The 20,958-nt window shown below is 38.7% G+C and overlaps 1 protein-coding gene across 1 annotated transcript in view; it reads left to right on the forward strand.

Moving 5' to 3' along the window:
- Nucleotides 1-20,958, forward strand: part of GRK4 (G protein-coupled receptor kinase 4) — a 327,280-nt gene that overhangs the window by 212,620 nt on the left and 93,702 nt on the right. Inside the window, exon 4 of the mRNA XM_089691556.1 lies at nt 8,670-8,747. Coding sequence (XP_089547682.1) covers nt 8,670-8,747 — 78 coding nt within the window. The remainder of the gene's footprint in view (nt 1-8,669; nt 8,748-20,958) is intronic.

Here is a 20,958-nt window from a genome sequence, read left to right on the forward strand (position 1 = left end):
AAACTTCAGATGGGCCTGTACATGTGCCTTCTTGAGGAGGGGGACCTTGTGCAGGATTTAATTCCATGGTGGCATATTGTGTTACCAATGTTTTTTGTTTGGTGACTGTGGACCCAACTGCCTTTAAATCATTCAAAAGCTTCTCCCATGTAGTTCTGGGCTGATCCCTCACTTTTCTCATGATCTAACTTATCCCATGAGACGAAAACTTGCATGGACCTCCAGACCAAGTGCGACTGATGGATATTTTGCATTTCTTCAATTGGAGAATAATCGCTCCAACAGTTGTCTCCTTCTCACCAATCTTCTTGCTGATGTCTTGTAGCCTATTCCAGCCTTGTGCAGCTCTACAATTTTGTCGTTCTTGATGTCCTTTCACAGCTCTTTGGTCTTTGGCCCATGGGGGTGAGATTTGAATGGAAGAAAGAGATTCTGTGGACGGGAGCCTTTTATACACATAATGAGTTGTCGTTAGGAGCACCTTCTTAAATCGACAGGACTAATCTGTGTACCACATGAGCACATAGCCAGTCTGTGGGAGCCAGAATTATTGTAGGTTGGTAGGGGATCAAATACTTCTTACTCACTGAACTGCAATTCAATTTATAACATTTGTATCGTGTTTTGTTTCTGGAATTTTGGGTAATATTCTGTCTCTATCATTTCAAATATACCTTTGATAAAAAATATAGACCCTATGTTTCTTTATAAGTGGGCAAACGTCCAAAATCTGCAAGGGACAAAATAATTATTTTCCCCACTGTATGTGTGTGTATTATAAATAAATTCACTTTTTCTGAGAAAAAAAATTCCCGATGGATGATCAATGTACTGTACATTGCAGGGATTTTATCTTCCCTGTTTTTGCTCTTAAGAAAAAGCTTTTTTTTTTTTTTTTTTTAATTTATTAGCTGATGCGACATCCATGTTCTAATGATGAGAGTTACAAAATCTGCATTCTTTTAGAAGTAATTAATTCTTTTGGGAGTATTTCATCTGAAATTAAATTAAATTTTTGCTGCAGAGGATGTCTACAATCTGACTAGTACAGACTTTTAGGAAAATCAGTGAGCCAGTCACACAAGCCAGATATGGCAGCATTTCTGGGGAAGGTGTACTGAAGGCCTCCAGGCTTCCATATTACATTGTATTTTACAAAAAATTAGAGCAGTTGCAGAGTGAAAAGCAAAGGTAAAATTTAATAATACATTACAATATAGCTTGTGTAGAAATTGTGTATACTATATTAATTTTTTCTTTTTTGGTATATTTTTTCCACAAAGGTAAAATTATCCTTTTAAATTTCCAAACTTGTAAAAGTGAAATTGAGCCAAAAGCATTATAGTTTAACTTTAACCATTGTTGTACACTCTGCACTTAAATAAAAATTATTCAATGAACTTCTCGTGCTATTCAGTAAATGAAAAAATAAATATTTTTTGTTCATTGCCCCGCATGGTAAATTTTAAAAAGCAGTCTTTGGTGCAATATTCAGCTCTCTTCTCAGTGCTGACCCCAGCAAATGCAATGCTATGTGATCCAAGGGCCCTTATCCTTCTGGGTTTAATAATTTTCAGTGTTATTTTCTCACTTGAGTTGAGGCCGTTTCCTGGGGGTTGCATTGGTAAGCCATCCTGGACTGGGAGAATGCTGCAAAGAATGGCACTCATGTCACTGCTGGAGGAGGAAGAGGTCCTGTGATGTCATGTCCTGATGATGACATGGAGACGTCTTGAAAAATGGTATAGGGGACCCATGAAGGAAATGAGGTGTGGAGAAGTTTGGTCGAATAGGGCTTTAAATTGGAAAAACCACTCAATCTCCTTTTAAATTAAGCTCTGTTATAACTCCAGCAGCAAATTCAGCAGTCTGTTTGTGCTGTTACAGGTTCTTGAATATTTGTGTGATTTAGGAACTTTTTGTCATACTCCAGTAAGTGTGAACAAGGAATTGGTAAGCTCAGGAGATGAGGCAGTTGCTGGAACGAATTTCCCGCATTTCTCCAGACCTTAATTTAGGGAAGATCACCAACAAATCTAGGGATGGGAGACTAAATTCACGTTGTATGCTCCCATAAAGCCTGAGAACCAATGAGAGGGCTTAAACACATACAAATAGTCATGTTGCGTAACATTTTTTTCTTAATGACACAGGGAATTACATGGTAGTGAGATCACCCACAAAAATATTTGCCCTGGGGCCCTGCAACTTATTATTTCCCTCTGTTAAGAAGCTGAGCTACATAAACATTTTTTGAATAGTTATTTAATGATTCAGCATATGTTTATTAGCTTTGTAGATTTAGTAAAGAAATTGTAATTGCGCTAGTCTTAGCTGTTCTTAGCCGTTTAGGACTGGATGTCCTCCAGCAGCATGACCTCTTTGCAGAATTGTTTTTAGGCAATTTTTTCTTTTTTTACAAATATATGTAAGCTATCTGATTTTGTTGTTTGCATTGTGGCTTCTATATATCACGATGCATTTGTCATCACTTAGCCTGAGCCTGTCAAAGTTCTTAAATACCTGCAACCATTGAGTACTTCATATGTTTATTCTAGAAGGTGGTTCTAAATGTCCAGAGTTCGAAAATTTCACTCAAATAATGCGTTGTGTGAATAATGCATGATCTCAAGGGTCTAGTACAGTGGTGGTCAACTTTCTTGATAAGGTAGCCTCAAGTGCTGCCTCCAATAATACCAAATGGATGCACATAACATTTAGTTAATATTCATTATCAGAGACAGCAGACGCACATCAGGATATTGTCAAAGACTAAGAGCATGATACAATTGTCAGAGACTGCACACATAACACAGGAGATGGTCCAAGATTGCAGACATGTAAGGGGGGGGGGGCATGCAGGAGTTTGGTACCTCCTCTGTTTTCCAATTAGCTTGTTAGGCACCAAGCCTGGGTTACAAAAGAGGATAACCCCCAGGGTGGGTTCTCCTGTCAATACACATGGGGTACCCTCTGTGCTAATTTCATTAATGACCTGGGGCAAGGCTGAGGCTGCTGTAGAGGAATACTCAATCTTAAGGCAAACCTTTACTCTTAGAGATAAATGTACACCATGTACACTTGCACAACAACCGTTCTCCAGTTAACTCTCTGGTCCCAGTGTAAATGTACATTTTCCCACTGTAGCTTGCAGTTAGACGGGCCATGCTGAACACTGACCAAAGCCACCTGTCCAACATTTTCCCTACTAACGATCCTGAGAGCAACTTGGAACCCCGCTTTGCACATAGTGTGGGCTCCAACTTGCACTTGACTTTAACTCTTTGGACCTCAGTACGATGGAGACCTCTGCAATGCAGTTCTGCTCTGGTTACTAAGGGAAACAGAATACAGCATAAGGAGTGCTGACATCTTCCCTGTGGCAATTCCACCTACAACAACAGGTACATGGCATCCACAGGCTGCTTGCTGATTTTACCTTAGTTGCTTATGGTAACCACATGTTGTAAGGTACCATGATGACTCTTTACATCATGACTCTTCATACCCCATGTGCTTATGGCCCAAACTATAGGCTAAATGTGGAATTGTGCTGTATCCAATGCACTCCTTTCAGAGAACATGGCAACATATTACTGTAGAAAATTTTGCACAAGAGTCCAAAGTAGATGGGAAAGTCCAACAGAACTTCAATAAAACTGTCATTTTCCCTAAGTCCCTAGTCCCTTTTCCTAATTGGGCTATGTACTGCCCTGACATACCTGCAGAGGTAGAGTCCATGTGAATAAAGGTCCATTAATGGCATTCTCCAGTGGCTGGTATTTTCGGGGTGAACCCCAGGGTGGATGGCTCTCACATCTTTCAGGTGCTTAGGTAGCTGTGCCCTCCATAAAACACCACTGATGGACTGGCCACAAGACCCATAAACTCCTCTAGAGCAACTTTTGAGAACCTCCACCTTTTTCCATAGCCTCTCGGGCATCAGACCACTGTCCCTTTTTATACCCACAAGAGCAGTGGGTTGGACCTAGAGATCTCTAACCCCCCTTACAGACTGCAAGAGAGATGGTCAGGGACTGAAAACATGTTACAGGAGACTGTCAAAGACTGTGAAAATTATATTTTAGTTGTTGGAGACTGGGTACATGCTTCAGCAAAATGTCTTACTGGAGACATATTACAGGAGGCGCCTAGAAATCAATACAACAACTGGGCAATAGGGAAACACAGATAATATCACTGCAGGGGCCCCTCAGACCGCAGAAAAAGTGCCAAAAGGCCACATGCTTCCCTTGTATGTCATTTTGTCTATATTGAAGGGTTCTTAAATTTTAACAAACTGCGGACATAGGCTGGGAGGGTTTAAAACCTACAGTATGTCCGCTGTTTTTTTTGTTTTGGTTGTTTGTTTCTTTTCTCTTTGCAATTGGGAGATTCCCTTTACTTTCTGTCTTATAGACATAACAGGAACTAGAATGAAATCACTTCAAAGTCAGAGAAATTTTCTCTTAAACAAATTATCATTTAAACAAGTGTTTTTAGTGGAAGATTCCCCCTCTGTTCTGGTAAGAAATCTAAATAGTGGAAATTAAAACCTGACAGAGGGTCTAGCCCTCTTCAATACTGTATCCAAAACTAACAAAAAAAAAAAGTTTGGGCTTTAAGTATACTTAATGGGTAAATCCACTTTGGTGGGAAAAAAATTACCCAATTATAAAAAATGATGGCTTTTACAATTTCAACACAAGTCATATTGTAATTGAATGTGTTTTAAAATGTCCTTTCCCTTTCAATCTGCAGGTCTGCAATTTTCTGTAAAATGCAATATGGCTACCTGGAGACTTCCTGTACAAAGATGATGTACAGAACACCCCCCCCCCCCAAATATGTAATTTCCTGCTTGTGAGATTGGCTTACTGATTTTCCCAGAAGCACGAAGAGTCATATTTTGAGCATCCCATGCAACAAAATGTTATTATTGGTGAGATACATCCAAAGGGAAATCAGGTCTAAAGGGATGCAGACCTTGCCAACTTCCTCATTAGAGCCCTGCAGGTGCAGCAGCTGACTGATAATTAAAAAGCCACTCCCAGAATCTACTTTATTGCTCCTGGCTCTTTGATACTTATTGCAGCATATGCCAAATGATAGCTGAGTGACCTCTGCCGTGGGGTTTCTCACACAGGGCAAATGATAATATTGTGAGCGGGTGCTATACGCCCCTGGCCCATTTCGGCCAGCGAGTCGGGTGGCCCCTACTCAGAAGTCGTGGGATTTTGGCTCCCCCAACCCTCTTTAGACTTACACCTGCAAAAGGGTTACACCTGGTGTCAGTTGGAACTTATGTTATATTTTGTGGAGGTTTTCACTATGATGCCTGTGTTAAACTCTGCGTTAGCCATACGACATGATAACACTGTTACACAACCTCTATGTATGGTATTGTTTTTTTTGTTTTTGTATATGAAAACCTTTCCTTGAAATTAATCACTACAAAAAAAAGCCACTCCCATACAGATTAACTCTGCACATGAACACAAACAACTATTTCTTTAGAATAGCAAATGGTAGGAATCTGCAACAAAGTTTGATAAAATCCTTGTAATGTACATAGATCACCCAGAGGGGAATGGGTTTTTTTTTCTCAATAAAAGTGGCGTTACTCTTTAAAGTAAAAAACATGACATGCCTGTTATAGTTTTACTGCAGCCCATTATTTGTGGTATTGTAGAGTGAGACATGAGAGGGCTGTATTCTCTTTGGTGTGTTAAAGGATAAGTTCACCTTTAAAAAAAAGAAAAAGGGGGTTTTAATGTGCATTTACTATTTTTGTTTTGTAGGAGCCTGGGAAGCTTTGCATTTGCAAATAGATTGCGAGTGCAATACAGGGCTCCTGCAGACTGTCAGTGTCCACAATGGCAGGAAGAATCAAATAACTACTTAACAGCACCTTGGTAGTTCATTGAAAACTACAACCCGTCAGCTGCAAAAGCTGTCGGTACTTGTAGTTCATTCACAGAACGCTGTGAAGATCGCTGGCCCGCTGTCACAGAGAGGGGGGGATTGGAGAGCTGCTGCAGGGGTTACATTTTCCACCCTAAAATTAGGTGTAACATGTTCCCAAAACGTGAACTTTTATCAGACTTCTACATGTTGAAAAGTACCTCAGTTTATGAAATTTTATAGGTACCTATATAGCGCCATCAATTTACGCAGCACTTTTATATATATATATATATATATATATATATATATATGTATATGTGTGTGTATATATATATATATATATGTGTGTGTGTGTGTATATATATATATATATATATATATGTATATGTGTGTGTGTGTGTGTGTGTGTGTATATATATATATATATATATATATATATATATATGTGTGTGTGTGTGTATATACGTGTGTGTGTGTGTGTGTATATAGTACATTCACATCAGTTCCTAACCCTCCAGGGGTGTACAATCTAAGGTCCCTAACTTACATTCATACATACACATACTAGGGCCAATTTAGACAGGATCCAATTAACCTCCCAGCATGTCTTTGAAGGTGGGAGGAAACTAGAGTATCAGCAGAAAACCCACGCAGGCACAGGGCGAACATGTAAACTCCAGGCAGGTGGTGCCGTGGCTGGGATTTGAACTAAGGACCCTAGTACTGCCAGGTGGAAGTGCTAACCATTTAGCCACTGTGCTGCCCAGTTCTATATACATTTACATTTTGCTGTATCTATACAGTATGAAGTTTTAAAAAGTATATTCATCTTTTTATTCTATTTAAACCAATGACCATAAAAATTCTTTTCTATGAAATGATTTATAGAAATAAACTTTTAGCATTAATGAATGTATAAAAGACAACATTTTCCATTGACATCATGCATGGTAGTCTTTTAGCAGAAATTTATCAACTAGTGTCCTGTGCTGTCTTCTCAATGTGAAAACCAAGACCGTGTAATAGGCAGCACCACAAAGGTACACGAATGTCAAACATGTCACTGTTTTTGTAGGTGATAATGACTTGCAAGCTATTTTTAATGTTTTTGGTGGCTCTTTCACTTAGAGTAAAATTTTCATTTTAGTTTCAGTGGCCCTTTAATTACTACAAGGCCGCAAGCTGTCTACGTCACAGAGTGCTGTTCTCTTCACTGCAGATCTTGTATACATTTCTGCTGGGCGATATTTAGCCTTCATAAGCTTAACTTCGTTGTCTGAGCTGCACGCAGGCCTGGAATATGTTGCGGACATCTTAATCTCTGCAGGTGTTAGACAGATGAGGCTGTTGAATGTGGGTGGTGAGAAGAAAGTCCATAGAAGCTTATTTTTCAAACCATAAAACAAAAGGAGACAATTTGGTAACTCTTTTCCATCCAAAAAGGATTAGTTCTCGAATACTAGCATTTTCCTCTTTTCCATCCTAAGTTTAAAACAGAACGGATCATTAGTCTTTTTATTGTTAAAACAGATCTGCTGAAAATATAGTTACATTTAAAGTACCAAAACCAGAATAGAGTAATATTGTTTTTTGATCAAATGATTTTAGTACATTTGTGTGATAACTTGCTTGTGTAAACTATGAATGTCACCAACACATCTTTTCAAAAGGTTTTACATTTTTATTGTCTAATAAGGGCTGTACCAAAACTAATGCAGAAGTGGGCATAACATTTTTATTAGCTCATGCAGGTCGTTCAAATTTCACATGCTGGTAGAGTAACTCTCCCTCTATATTAACTCTTTCTCTACTTCTACTTCTTTTTCTGTTTCAGTGGTGTTTATTAAGTTTTTGTAACATATAAATCAGTTGTACAATGTGCAAAGCATAAGAAAGTAATTTGTAATAAGCATTCGTAATACAGAAAGCATACCTAATATTGCATCGAAAAAAACAACTGCTAAAGGTATCGGCATTAGAGGGATGTAGAGATATGATGAGGTTCAAAGTACACCCCGTAACTCCCAAAACAAGAAAAGATGCATGTTCCTTATCAAACTCCTTTACTTTTTCATTGCAGGTAAATAATAGATCCCAGCAGAAGCAACATGTTGTCATTGAGTTCTTGATGGAGGAGGAATGCAGGCTGCCCAACATCCACAGAAAGCTTCAGAATGCTTACGACTGTGGTTTGTCTTCAGCATTGGTTCACCCTTCTTTAAGCTTCTTCATCCATCTGTGCACATTATTCTTGTCAATGGTGTCATCTCTGTAAATATTCTGTGAGCCTTCTATTGATTTCAGTGGAGCCTACACCCTTCCTTCATCAAAAACTCAGTGGCCGCGCATTGCTTCTGCTTGAAATGCATTTTTACCTGCAATGTGCAATGAAGTAGTAGTACTGTAGAGGAACAGTTACTCCTCCAGCATTTAAAAAATCTATGTAAGTTAATAAAAAATGTATGCCCACTTTTGCATCACTTTCATTAAAGCACTCGCATTATCAGTGTTTTATTGCATGACTGAAGTTTTTGAGTTACTAGCAGTCCCTCTGTCAAGGTTCACACATCCTTAATGTTTGTAGGAAAAACAGTTAATGCATTTGTTCACAATTTTAGACTTTTACATTGTGTTGTTTTTTTCTGTAAAACGAGTGAAGCAATTTAATATCTTGTTATGGTAGGCAGTAGGTCATAATAATATGCTCTCTTCTCAGAAGTTGAGAAAAATGTTTTCCTAATCCTATGTTTCCAAATTTGCAGGCAGAGTATGAAGTTGCCCCAGATGAGAAGCGCAAAGACCATGGCCTCAAGGTTTTGGACACCTACTTTAAGAATGGGGTAAGGCAGATATATACTATTGACGACAGCAAGCAGAATAAATGTATTTCCTTTTGACTTCTGAAAATAGCACTTTAATTTAGATCTAAACACTTAGACTTGTATCAGTGATTGAAGTGAGCAGGCCACTCTTCCTCTGTAAGTTTTAAAGGTGTTAAAGATTCCAGATTACTTTCATGAGGGTTCTGGATAGCCTCTCGAATTTGTCTTTATCTCCACTCCTTATACCTGCATGTAAATGTGACATTGAAAGTCAACTTTCAAAAGATTCAAAAGATACAATGCACACGTTTTATAGAAAATGTGTAATTATATTTATTTCTTGATAAATACTTAGGAATTCTCCATGATGCTACTATGTCACTCTACCTAAGTAATTGGATATTACTTCAACTTCTCATTGATTCTCAAATGTCATTGCACACATAAGATAAAACGGCCCATATGAATATTGGGTGTATTGTCAATCAGGTTTGTTGGAAAAAGAATTTCAATAAAATTTTATATATCCAGTGTATGGTCTTTGATAACACCTTCTATTTGTAGATATGGAAAAAAATACACAATGATATTAACCTGGTTGGAAACATGTCTCCTTTTTTTTTCTACATCCACCTTTGACACATGAATACATAAAGGATGTGGTTGACCAGTGCATCGTTGTCTGTGGGTCACCAGACATAATTAAATTGTTAGAAGGAGCACTAAAACAAAATCAATGTGTAGCACTACGAAGAGCAGGTCTTGAGCAAATATGATTGCCAAATATACATAGACAATTATGAGCTCTACAACCCCCAATACTGGCTTTCAGACAACCCCCTAACCTCAGAAATAAACTAATCAGTAGGAAACTTCCTTCTGATTATGAGGTCACAAATGGAAGCAAACCCTGCAATAAAAAACGCTGTAAACTGTGCAACCAAATCAATCCATCAAAAAGTGTCAGACACTCAAAAGGGATCTTCAATATCTCCGGATCATACAGCTGCACCTCTAGTAATGTTGTGTACCTTATCCAGTGCAGAAAATGCAGCAAAGGATCTTATGTTGGCAAAACAGGACAGAAGTTGCAAACAAGGATGAATTTGCACAGACATACCATCAAGGAACATAAAGAAGATGACCACATTATGGAAGACCTCAATGTTTTAGTTCTTAAAGGAAATTTCAAATCCATTCAGGAAAGAAAAACTTTTGAACTAAGAATAATTCTATTTGACACAAGAGATAAGGGCCTTAATTTGGACATGGGATTCTTCAATCATTATCCAACATTTTTATGACTCCCTCTTTGAGTGTTGTTCCCCCTTCCCCAGTCTTTGCTTTTGCTTTGCTGTGTCTTCTCTCTAAGCTAACACCCTAGGCTTGTGTTTCTTTCTGCTTTTTTTTTTTTCCTCATCCCCCACATCTCTTCTACCATTCTGCTAAAACGTTGTACTAGTACTGCTTGGACCTTGAAGAAGGGGACATTCCCCGAAAGCTTGTCCTCAAAATTGTATGTTCGTGCAAATAAAAAAAGTATCACGTCAGTACTCAATTGTTTCTGAGCTCTGTATAGAAATTGTTTTACAATGGCAGCCTTAGCTTTCTTTCATATGACAAAATGTCTCAACCCTGTCCCAAGGTAACTTTTGACCTAACCTAGGAGGTAAAATAGTCACTTCCAACCTTTCAGAAGCCTTCAGTGTCACATGTAGAATTTTTCAATCTTTTCAGAAAATGTCTGCGTTATAAGAAAGAGATACTGTAGAAGTTATTGCACATGTGCCATATATCCATAAGCCGAGTTGCAGGAGGCATTGCAACAAGTCCTGACATAATCAAAGGACAACAGAGAAGTATCTGATTATGATTTAGAAAACAGATTAGTTGGTTATTATAACCTCTAAAAGAAAACTTAACAATGTGGTATGTATTCTATAAACATGGACCTAAGGGTCCAAAACTGAAGAGTGTATAACACAGGGAGGTACAGTTCAATGAGCTTCAACCAAATTCAATGAATTTGGTTTAGTCGGTTTCCAACATCTTACATCATCGGTTGTTTACATTAGAAGAATGGTAGGCTGCCATGTCCCTGCTGCCAGGAATCAAAATGAAAGCATGTAGAATAGAGGAAGTCACATTGAAAGCAATAGAAGCTTGGAATAAAAATAATATAAGGGCACTATAAAGGTGAACGCTAGGGAAGAGCTATGGAAGATGCTTTAAAGGAGGGAGTGATGCAGGGTGCAAGAATGGGAAGTTGGGATGGTTAGAACGCTTTCTAACAAATCCCAGAAATAATTTGAATTTGCAACACCTGGTAGAACCAAGGATGAGAAGAAGTTTGTACTTTCTGGGTTGGTTATGAAGTCACCCATCAGAATCCAAACATTAAGGTCCTCTGAGTGGGCTGGTTATGGGGGAGGATGTCCCACAGGTATGCTTCGGTTTTCCTCTTTGTGTCCTGTCATTGTGTATCTACATGGAATTTTGCTTTTGCAAAATCTGAACTCATTCACCAATGTATTTCCAGTTTGTGGATTTTATGTTGCTTGGACAGAAAAGAGGAAAGCTAATTGGTAGCTTAATAGGAAACACAGACTGTTCTTGTAATTGCTTTATAAATGAGATCATAAAAGAAGTGCTGGAGCGTAAAGTAAACGCGTGTTGGAAATAAAGAAGAGGGGAGATGCTGGAAATGTGGTTGGATGTGAAGGATTCCTTGTAGTCTGCTTTTAAAGAAAACCGGTTTCTCTGGAAAATGTTTATTTGGTAACATGGCTTTGTATCCATTGACAACTGCAGATGACTTTTGCCCATTACCCATTGACAGGTCAAGAGTCCACTTTACAATAAATATTTAGTGTCTGTACAGGTTTAATATTTTCTAAGGCTTTTTATTTTGCTAAACTCTTGAAAAATCTGCCAGCTACATATTAAAGTAATTTTAGGTGAATGAGTAAAAGTAGCCCTCCAGGCAGACTGATTTAAAAACAAAACTCAGATCCAGGTATGTATTAATGTAAAATCATTAGAACTCGGGTCAGAACTCTGTTACTTTGCAGAATCTGATACCATTAATATGTTTACAGGAGGTAACCTGATATGTGCTCTTCTCCATTATCCACTCTGCAGGGTGTACTGGTGTGGGAGAAGCAAACTTCTTAAGCCATTTGTATCTATAGACACCCATTAGTGTTTTTATGGGGCTTGAGCTGCAAACATGGAGGAGGCTCTTTAATTATAATTAAAATAAGACCCATACAGTTTGTGAGGGAGTATAACTGGGATCCTTACATCATGATTTTTGCTTAGAGTTCTGCTAGAAAAAATACTTCATGAAATACAGTCAACATCTAAAATGGATACCTAACCTTTGAAAATTTACCATTTTATGGTGCTCCTGTGCTTGGGTTTGAATCTTGGCGTCAGTGTGTGGCCACTCTCCCTCTTTAGATGGACAATGTTGACTGTGTGCAAGGTAAGCAAAGAAAACATTCAACTCTCATAATGGAATGGATGATTGGAATTCCAGGCTATTACTTACTAAGCTTACATCCCCCTTCTAAATTCTATACTAACGATTCTGTAAAAGGAAGATGCTTATACTTATTCACAGACCAGTTTGATCCGATTATGTGATCTCCCCAGGGGCCAGCTTCAGCGGAGGCGAGAATGCAGCGACAACAAATGAAATGCCAATGCACTGTCTTCACCCATTGGCTTACTATTGGGAATCTATTGTCAGCTGTCTCCCCTCTCCCCTGAAGCCGCCACTGGAAGCCGATCATGTGAACAGATTGCAGCACCCTGAGAATAGCTAAGCATAATTACTGTAAGCCCTTCCACTTTTAGTCAGTTTTGCAGAAATGCTAGCAAGCCTACATCGACCAAAAACTAGCAAAAATCCTCAAGATGTAGTAAAATCCTTGCACCATAGACCGTTAAAGAAACAGCAAAAATATTTAACCAACAGGAGCAAACCTGAGAGAGATTGGGGCCGCTTTTGCTGATCTTTCTGGAAATGCTTGGTTATCTTGTTCACCCTCTGACTTCTACCTTTTTTTATTTAATTCAACTTGAACAAGCGTGCAGATCCTGTTCTAACCTGATTCCAACTTCTCTTGCTGCATATTTGTTCTGGGTCTGAAATGTCTAAAAACAACGAATATTTTCAAAAGGAGGAAGTTTAAAGTGCATCTATGCCCAGACTATAGACACAAAAGTTTTAACAAGCATTGAAGCCATTTTCAAACAAGTAATCACTGACCTCTATAACTGTATGTACTGTGAAGAAATTCATCCTTAGAAATTAAACCAAAGACTCTGAATTTGGTTTAGTAGGTTTCCAACATCTTACATCATCGGTTGTTTACATTAGAAGAATGGTAGGCTACCATGTCCCTGCTGCCAGGAAAAATGAGGGGAGAGAATCAGATTTCGTACCTTTGTTATGAAATTTGAAGATTAAGTTTTCTACAATGCATATAGCTATGGAGGGCAATGATGCCTGGTTTTAAAGGACTTCTACTGCTTGATCAGAATATGTAAATGCTTCAGTATGCATAGTCCATAGTCTGGGAATAGATTGCACTGGTAAAAATATAGTTTGGGGAGATCTCACCACTGAAGAGCCCAAGACAGATCACTGCAGTAGTAGTTTAAGGGTTAACACAACCCAGTTGGTAACAACAAAAAAAAAAGTATCTCCTTAATAAAATAATTGTTTTATAAAAGTGCCTTCAGCCCAATTCCCCGTGCCATATTTAGGCTGGGAAAGAGGAGGGATTGTTCTAAAAACCAGCCAGGTGTGCTGCATGCACATGGGCTCACAAGGAACCTGCTGATAGGAGGAGTGAGCAGTGGGATGGGGGAAGGTGAATGAGATGTGTTGCTTAACAGCAGCAGAGATAAGCCAGGTCATCAGATCTGCCAAAACAATAGCGTTACATTTATTTCAATAGTGTATTTAGTGGCTTGCCTAGAGTTCCGTTTTTAAAGTGGACTGATCCTGAGTAATCTACCTTTTTATATGTAGAGCTTTAAAATATTTGCCCCATGTAAAACCAATTATTTTTCTTTTACCCGTGTTTGACCACAGCTACATTTTACAAATGGGGACATGCCAACAGGCACACAACCCAAGGCCGCAGAAAGATGTCCAAATATATGTTCATCAGAACAAGCTGTAAAGTCCATGTTTGGGGCAGTTTCAGAGCAGTCTCTGTTCCTCGTGGAAACTTGTGACTCTTCTCTGTAACCCATTCTTCTAGTCCTCAGAAATGCTAACCAGATGTTCTTGGCCAAGAACATCAGCAACAGGAAATGAGTTTGGAGTGTGTTTTTCAAAGCTTGGCTCTGTTTCAAAGCTCACAAACTATTACCCGAAAGACAAATTACAAAGAAAATGCGGATTGCGGTAGATGTGTAGCTTGTATGTTTTTTCTTTAAAATGTAAATGAATTTTTAACTGCGGCACTTAGATAATATATTTTCCCTTGTGCTAATTGAGGCTGTAATTGCGTGTGTAGGGGGTTTCTGCAGAATATGAAATATTTGCATAGAAATACCATATTGTAAACTGCATTCCACTACAGCTGAGATGACGTCCTTTGTGCTAAGATTCTGGGTTCAAAAAAATAAATATTCTTTATGAACTCTTTCATATGAAACGGCTCCATAATTTTTGTTTTACTATTTTGGACCAGAAGTCGATCTCTGACATGGGTGAAATATAATAGCAAATAAACATTAAAGGGACTTGCCAGCCAAAGCTGGTGTTTCAGATTTGGATATGTTCTAGCTCAGGGGTGTCCAACCTTTTGTCTTTCTTGGGCAACATTGGAAGAAGAGGAATTGTCTTTTGGCCACACATAAAAAAAAACACTAAAAAGGATAGCTGATGAGCAGAAAAAGTCAGGCAGATCACAAGTTAGTGATCACTGATCTAGATAATGTGTTTATCTGTGTAACAAAACTTAATTCTTTTGTAATATTTTTTATTATAAAAGTAAAAGAGGGCAACATAAAACTAGTGCAATATTTGACACGGTTTTTGATAAACCAAAGCATCTGTATCTGGTTCTATGTATGTAGCAGCAATTCTCAAGGTGCTAATCAGATATTTTAGTTCTAATTTTGCCCTTCCTGTGCTTCATCCTTAAATAGCTGCAAACCAATATAGGTGCTGCTGAAAACTGATGACATGAATAAAGCATGATTGTGAAGAGTGGGGTATTTTTCTTTGGTAAGATCAAACATTTGAAAGTCCAGTAAAGAGACACTGACAGTTTTTTCATCGGCTGCATTTCTTCGCTAGATGTAAATGCATTTGTATAAAAATATTCTCCCCCCAAAAAATCAACGTTTATAGGTGTCGGTACACTTCTGGAACTCCAGTGCCAAGACATCTGTAGCTGAGTTTCTAGAGCCACCTTCCTGCTTTGGCCAATACAAGGGTGGTCTCTTCTGTTTCATACTTTTATCCAACTTTCCAGTGTGGGCATGTTAGCCTGCTACCTGGAACCAGAGAACACAGTTGCCTTTATTTTTTCAAGTTTCAATTTAGGGTAATTCTGTATACTGGCACTACACTGATTTATTTAGGGAACTGACCAGTGGGTCAATGTGAATGATAACTAGAAAATTGGAGATACTCCACAGGTATGTTTGACTGGAAGTTTTAATCATAGCGAGATAACCTTTGATAGTGTAGACCAGGCAGTAACCTTTGGTCCACCATCATCCTGTGTACTACAATTTCCAAGTCAGTGGCTAAAATAATATGCTAGGATTTGATGTTGCCTTGTGTTTTTGCTTAGGAAACCTATAAATCAGTATTTGGAACTTGGTTTAACCTATTTTGTATTTATTCACTGCAAGTAAAAACAAAATCCCTTATTAAGCTTCATAAGTCCATAAGATAAACTAGCTGCATTGAAAGACAGGCAAATAAAACATGGGACAAATATATCACATGTGAAGAGAGGAAGAGACACAACGTCTACCTTTCTGTTGTTAACCCCTTCACGCCTAAGGGTAAAACAAATCTAAATGTCTAAGCACAGTTTTGCAATGTTGACATGTGTTAGTAAACCCGTACATATCATCACAACTACTTTGTACATCCTGGTGAATTATACATAGTTTTTTTCAGGACAAATTGGGCTTTCATTTGGTGGTAAATGGTAATGGATATCTCCTGATTTTTTTTTTTTTTATCATAAGAAAACTGGCCCAAAATAGTAAAAAAAATAATTTTTTTTATTTAGTTGTGTATTTCTTGTTACTACCATAACCTACCACCAAAGAACGAACAACCCAAAATAAATTCTCCAGCTCTTGTCGATTGCAGCGAAACCATATATGTGTGTGTTGTTTGTTGTTTGTACCCGTAGTACAGCTCAGTGCGCATTTTTTGTCTTTTTTTTTTTTTTTACCTTAAACACACTGACACCAATTTTTTTTAAAAAATCCTGACCTTTGACCCTGATCTTGACCTAACTAATAACCCTGGCACTGAACTAGATCAAACCTTGATCTAGGTATTTTTTCTTTATTTTTTATTTTATTTTTTAATATTTATCTTTTTTTTTTTTTTAACAAACATTTTTTTTTTCTCTCTATGCCAGGAGTTAGAGAGATACAATGCATCTCTCTTCTCCTTTCATAGAGAGAGAAAAAAAACAAGGGGGTTGATCACTGTGCTAGCCAATCGGAGGCTATCACAGCGATCATTAGACCCGGAATCGGGAGTCCCAGGTCCCGAGCGTTCGAACGGGACTCGGGGCTCTCAGTGACACCGCAGTCTTTGTGCTGGGAGCGTGCAGTGCGGCGCACTCCCAGCACAAAGACCGGTACGCAAATATGCGGCCCCATGGAAAAAAGCCCAGTTCCGTGAGGCTACATATTTGTGTGACATCGGTATCAAGGGGTTAAGTTATCAAGGAATATGAAAAGGCCTAAAACGCAGTTGGAATATATCAATGACAGACATAAAGAAATCCGAATGCTATGCCAAGATATCTTCTACAGTCGCAAAGTATCGAAGTAGAAAAGTACAATCTCAAAGTAGCAACAAAGTACTCTATCAAAGCGTACAACAATACTATGCAGGGGACCCAAAAAGGGAATAGTATCTCAACATCTCCACAACCCACACTGCCAGCCAATGCTGGCCATGGGTGACAGTCTATCTTTTAAAGTGTATCCTGTAAAATGCAATATTTTATGGCCATGAGAGCTGCAAGTTTACCAGATACTTGTGTATGCTAACCTGAAATCCTTATAGATATCTTTGGACTCCCTTGCTGTTAGCCAATATAACTTGGGTTAGCTAACAAATACCATAGCAGCAGATAGCAGTCCTTTTCTGCAAGAAGCTGATCCATAAGTTTATTTTTGCTGTATTTATATGCTGCATTTTAGGAGAGCACCATCCAATATTTAAACTTCGGAAATGCATCCCAAAGGTCAACTCCTCTGGGGAGGTCCCACCACATTCTTCACTTTTTTGATAATCACAATCTGGCTGCTTCTTGATCTATTTGTTCTCAGCTCAGTAAACCCAAAGTTGTTTTTTCATGGCCATCATTTTACTCCCTACCCTAAAGAACCCCCATTATGTTAACTCTCCTAAACATTTATTAGTGGAACTGAAGTTCTGCTGTAAGATACAATAAGTAGACAGGCTTTTATTACTGAAGAGACATGCACTGACAGGATGAGTAGCTCCTGTGCATGCTCAGAAATGGAATCATCCTCCACCAGCCAAAGAAGAGGCTCAAAGACTGGCATTCAGAAGATGAAGGTTCTGGGGAGGGACCATTGTACTGGTAAGTATTCACCCTAGTTACGCTTTAACTCTTAAGTAGAACTAAAGGCAAAAGATTTTTTTTTATTTTACATAGAATAAGGGAGGGTTATAACTTCTGTCGGTTTTTTTTGGCCCTCTGTGTCCCAGATTTCACTTCCTAGTGAAGTGGTGCATTGGAACATTGGACGATTTCCCCTCTATTCTTTTTCTGGTAATAACCCAAAATTTGGGATTTTCTTTAATTTTCACCCTCGGTGATCGCTTTAAACAGGACAAAGGGTGAATCTACCTAACAGCGGCACAGACCGCAATAACAACCTGACAGAGTTCTAAACGCTCTCCACTCTATCCATACCTTTCGTTTTACTTTAGCCATTTCATCGCTTAGGCTGGCTTCATATCTGTGCAATGCACAATTTTAGGCACCATTCATTAGAATGATACCCAACACACATCTTGCAAATGCTGCTAAACCACTTGAGTTGTTGCACATCACAACACATAAATATTGTTTTCTTCTTAGAATAAGTTGCCTTAACACAACACGTTGACTCTTAATATATTGTATGTTAACGTGGGTGTAATAATGCGCTGCAACCCACTGGGAAGCTGTGAAAGGGGTTTTAAACAGTTTATAAGTCATTTTCCCATGTGCTGGAAGTCTGGGCTGATAGTTGGTGTTCCTGTGCCAGCAGCATGCCAAAGCTAAATGAATATTCAGAGAGGTTCTATGTGCTGGAAGATGGATGCAGTCCCCCTAAACTAATACTGTGTTATTTGATCTGCTGCTGTCCAGATGTATATGTAAAACAGGCTATGCAGGCTATTCACAGCTCAGCAGTAAATTGGACTCAAGAAAACCTGAGAAAGATAAACACTCAGCACCTGCTCTTTGAAGTTAATTATTAAATATTTCTATGAAGTAAATAATATTTACCTTAATATGTAAATATTTTTAACTCTGAACATAAGTAAATGAAAATATATACGGAAATATATGTGAAAACCGTATACATTCCTTAGTTACTAACTTTATAAATACTGTATAATAATAATAATAATAATAATAGTGAAAGCTGTAGAAAGCACAAGGCTTCTTGGTAAAGTTGTGATCGGCTGACATGATACTACCTTACACCAACTCCATCGTCTACGCCCTCTTGTAGTTGCTAAATTGTGGGAACACTGATCGTGGGTAATTTCAAGTTGATTCCACGTGCACTCCACATGTTTCCCTTTTCACATCTTTTTGCCCTGACGTGTGTGATAAACACATGAGAAGTGATTGGCATGCATACAGAAAACACAGTGTGCTCTATTGCTTGCAACCAACATTCATACATTTGCCCATAAACTAACCACATCCCACAGGGATGCAGGTCAATATTGACATTAAGATTATTTTAAAGTGAAGTGCTCACTCTGTTTAATTGAAGTATGATGTTTTGTAAAATCACCATCATTGCTCTGAAAGATTAAATACAGCTTTTATGTGTGTGATGGCTGGGACCACATTTCAACTCTTACTTGTCTAGATCATGATAAACAAGTAGACCAAATATACCACTAAATTCCCATGATATAGCTGGTATTATGATCATAGAATAATTGCACATCTAAATTCAGGTAAAAGTATAAACCTGTATGGAAAATCATTTGCAGTAAATAGTATTTGTATGAGTTTTAGTTATAGTATTGAGTCGTAAACCTCTGAAATTAATAATGAACAAAACATTTACTTCTATAGTGTGTTTTTGCATCAACCCAAAGCACTTAGTGTGGTTCCTACCTGCTCTCTTCTCTCTGCTATCTAATTTGCATGAGTCACTTCTGACAAGTTATGCCAACACCATAGAATCCCGGGGGAAGACCCCACTCCCCGCCCTCCAACTCACAGCAGTTAACACCCTAGCTGTGCATTTTTCCCCATGAGTCCTTGTAGAGGTGGGTGTGTCCTTTCCCTCCTCTCAGGTCTCAGATTATACTCGGCTACCTGCTCTATGCTGTGCAGTGTGTGATGTCCGATCCCTGTGCCCTGTCTGCTAGAGCTCAGAAATGCTGTGTATAATGTAAGCTTTAGGGGTCTGTAGAGAAGAGAGGACTTCAGATAAACAAGTGCAAATTGTTTCATCTGTGTCCCCTTTGGTGTAGTTATCCTTTGGGTTAACCCCCCCCCCCTTCCCCCAGATCTTTTACTTACCTGTCTACACTTCTGCCAGGTTCACACTGTGCAGCCATGGGAGGCCACCACTGCAAACTTTTCCAGCCGGCTCTTCACATCTGTTTTAGTTCAACTTATTCCTAGAGAAGATTTATGTACAACATTTGATAAACCCCATTTTTAAAGAGGTTGTAAAGTATTTTTTTGCAAGGGTATTGCACAGAGTGGCCATTTACCTCCTATTCTAGTGTCCTCCGCTGGCTCTTTTTGCCTCTCCTCTTCTCCGTGTACCACCATAGGAAGTTGCTTCCTATGGGGACACACGTGCAGGCGTGCTTCTGAGCTGGGCTGTGTGTGTCCATAGACATACACAGCTTGGCCCCTCCCCCCACTCCCTTCTACAGGATGTGACTGACAGCAGAGCCAAGCTTGCAAGAGAACCTGTGGGAAGGGGAGAGAATGCCTGCAGATGGGCACAGCACTGGATTGATATAGAACTCATGTAGGTATTTAGGTAGAGGGGGGGGCTGGAAGGGTTTTTACCTTAATACATTAAGGTAAAAAACATTTTTGACTTTAGAACCACTTGAGGGCTTATGCACATGGCCCTAATTAAATTATGCTTCTGAACGCCGGACCTTGCCGCCAGAAGTTGTGTAATGGCCTGTAAAGGTTGTGCATTTTATGTACCTAAAGTGTTTGGAAGCTTACACACAATTGTATTAATTCTAACCATTAGAATGAATTGACGCACACACATGTATGTTCACATGTTTAGGAGGATATGCACCCTCGAACATAGAGACACAGTTAAAGATCTGAAAGCAGCACTAGAGTACACTGCTAAAGGTGAATATGGCATACACCGGGATGGCTGCCATCTGGGTCTGTTGATTTATCATGGACATTGTACTGTTAGACGTGTCACATATCATATATTATGGTTTACTAAGATCACTTCCTGTGCGCTGAATTTTCTTGTATATTGAATACCCTGCTAAACACTGCTGTGTGTATGATATGTGTTTAGATCCGTAAAAAAAATAAATCTCTCATCTATGAGCTGTTGAGTTTATATTTTTACATACAGTATGGCCAGCATTAATAACAAAAAAAAGTAACAGGAGACCTACAAAAAAAGCAATTACTCAGATGTTGAAACCGCCATTTTGGGGTCCCATGGTGGCTAGTAGGGATGAGCCCAGGCAAGTTAAGATCCTAGTCCGAACCCATCTGAGTGAACCCGC

Source organism: Staurois parvus, unplaced genomic scaffold (genome assembly GCF_062004578.1).
Source record: "Staurois parvus isolate SC_StPar_1 unplaced genomic scaffold, SC_StPar_1.0 ptg000564l, whole genome shotgun sequence".
Taxonomy (NCBI): domain Eukaryota; kingdom Metazoa; phylum Chordata; class Amphibia; order Anura; family Ranidae; genus Staurois; species Staurois parvus.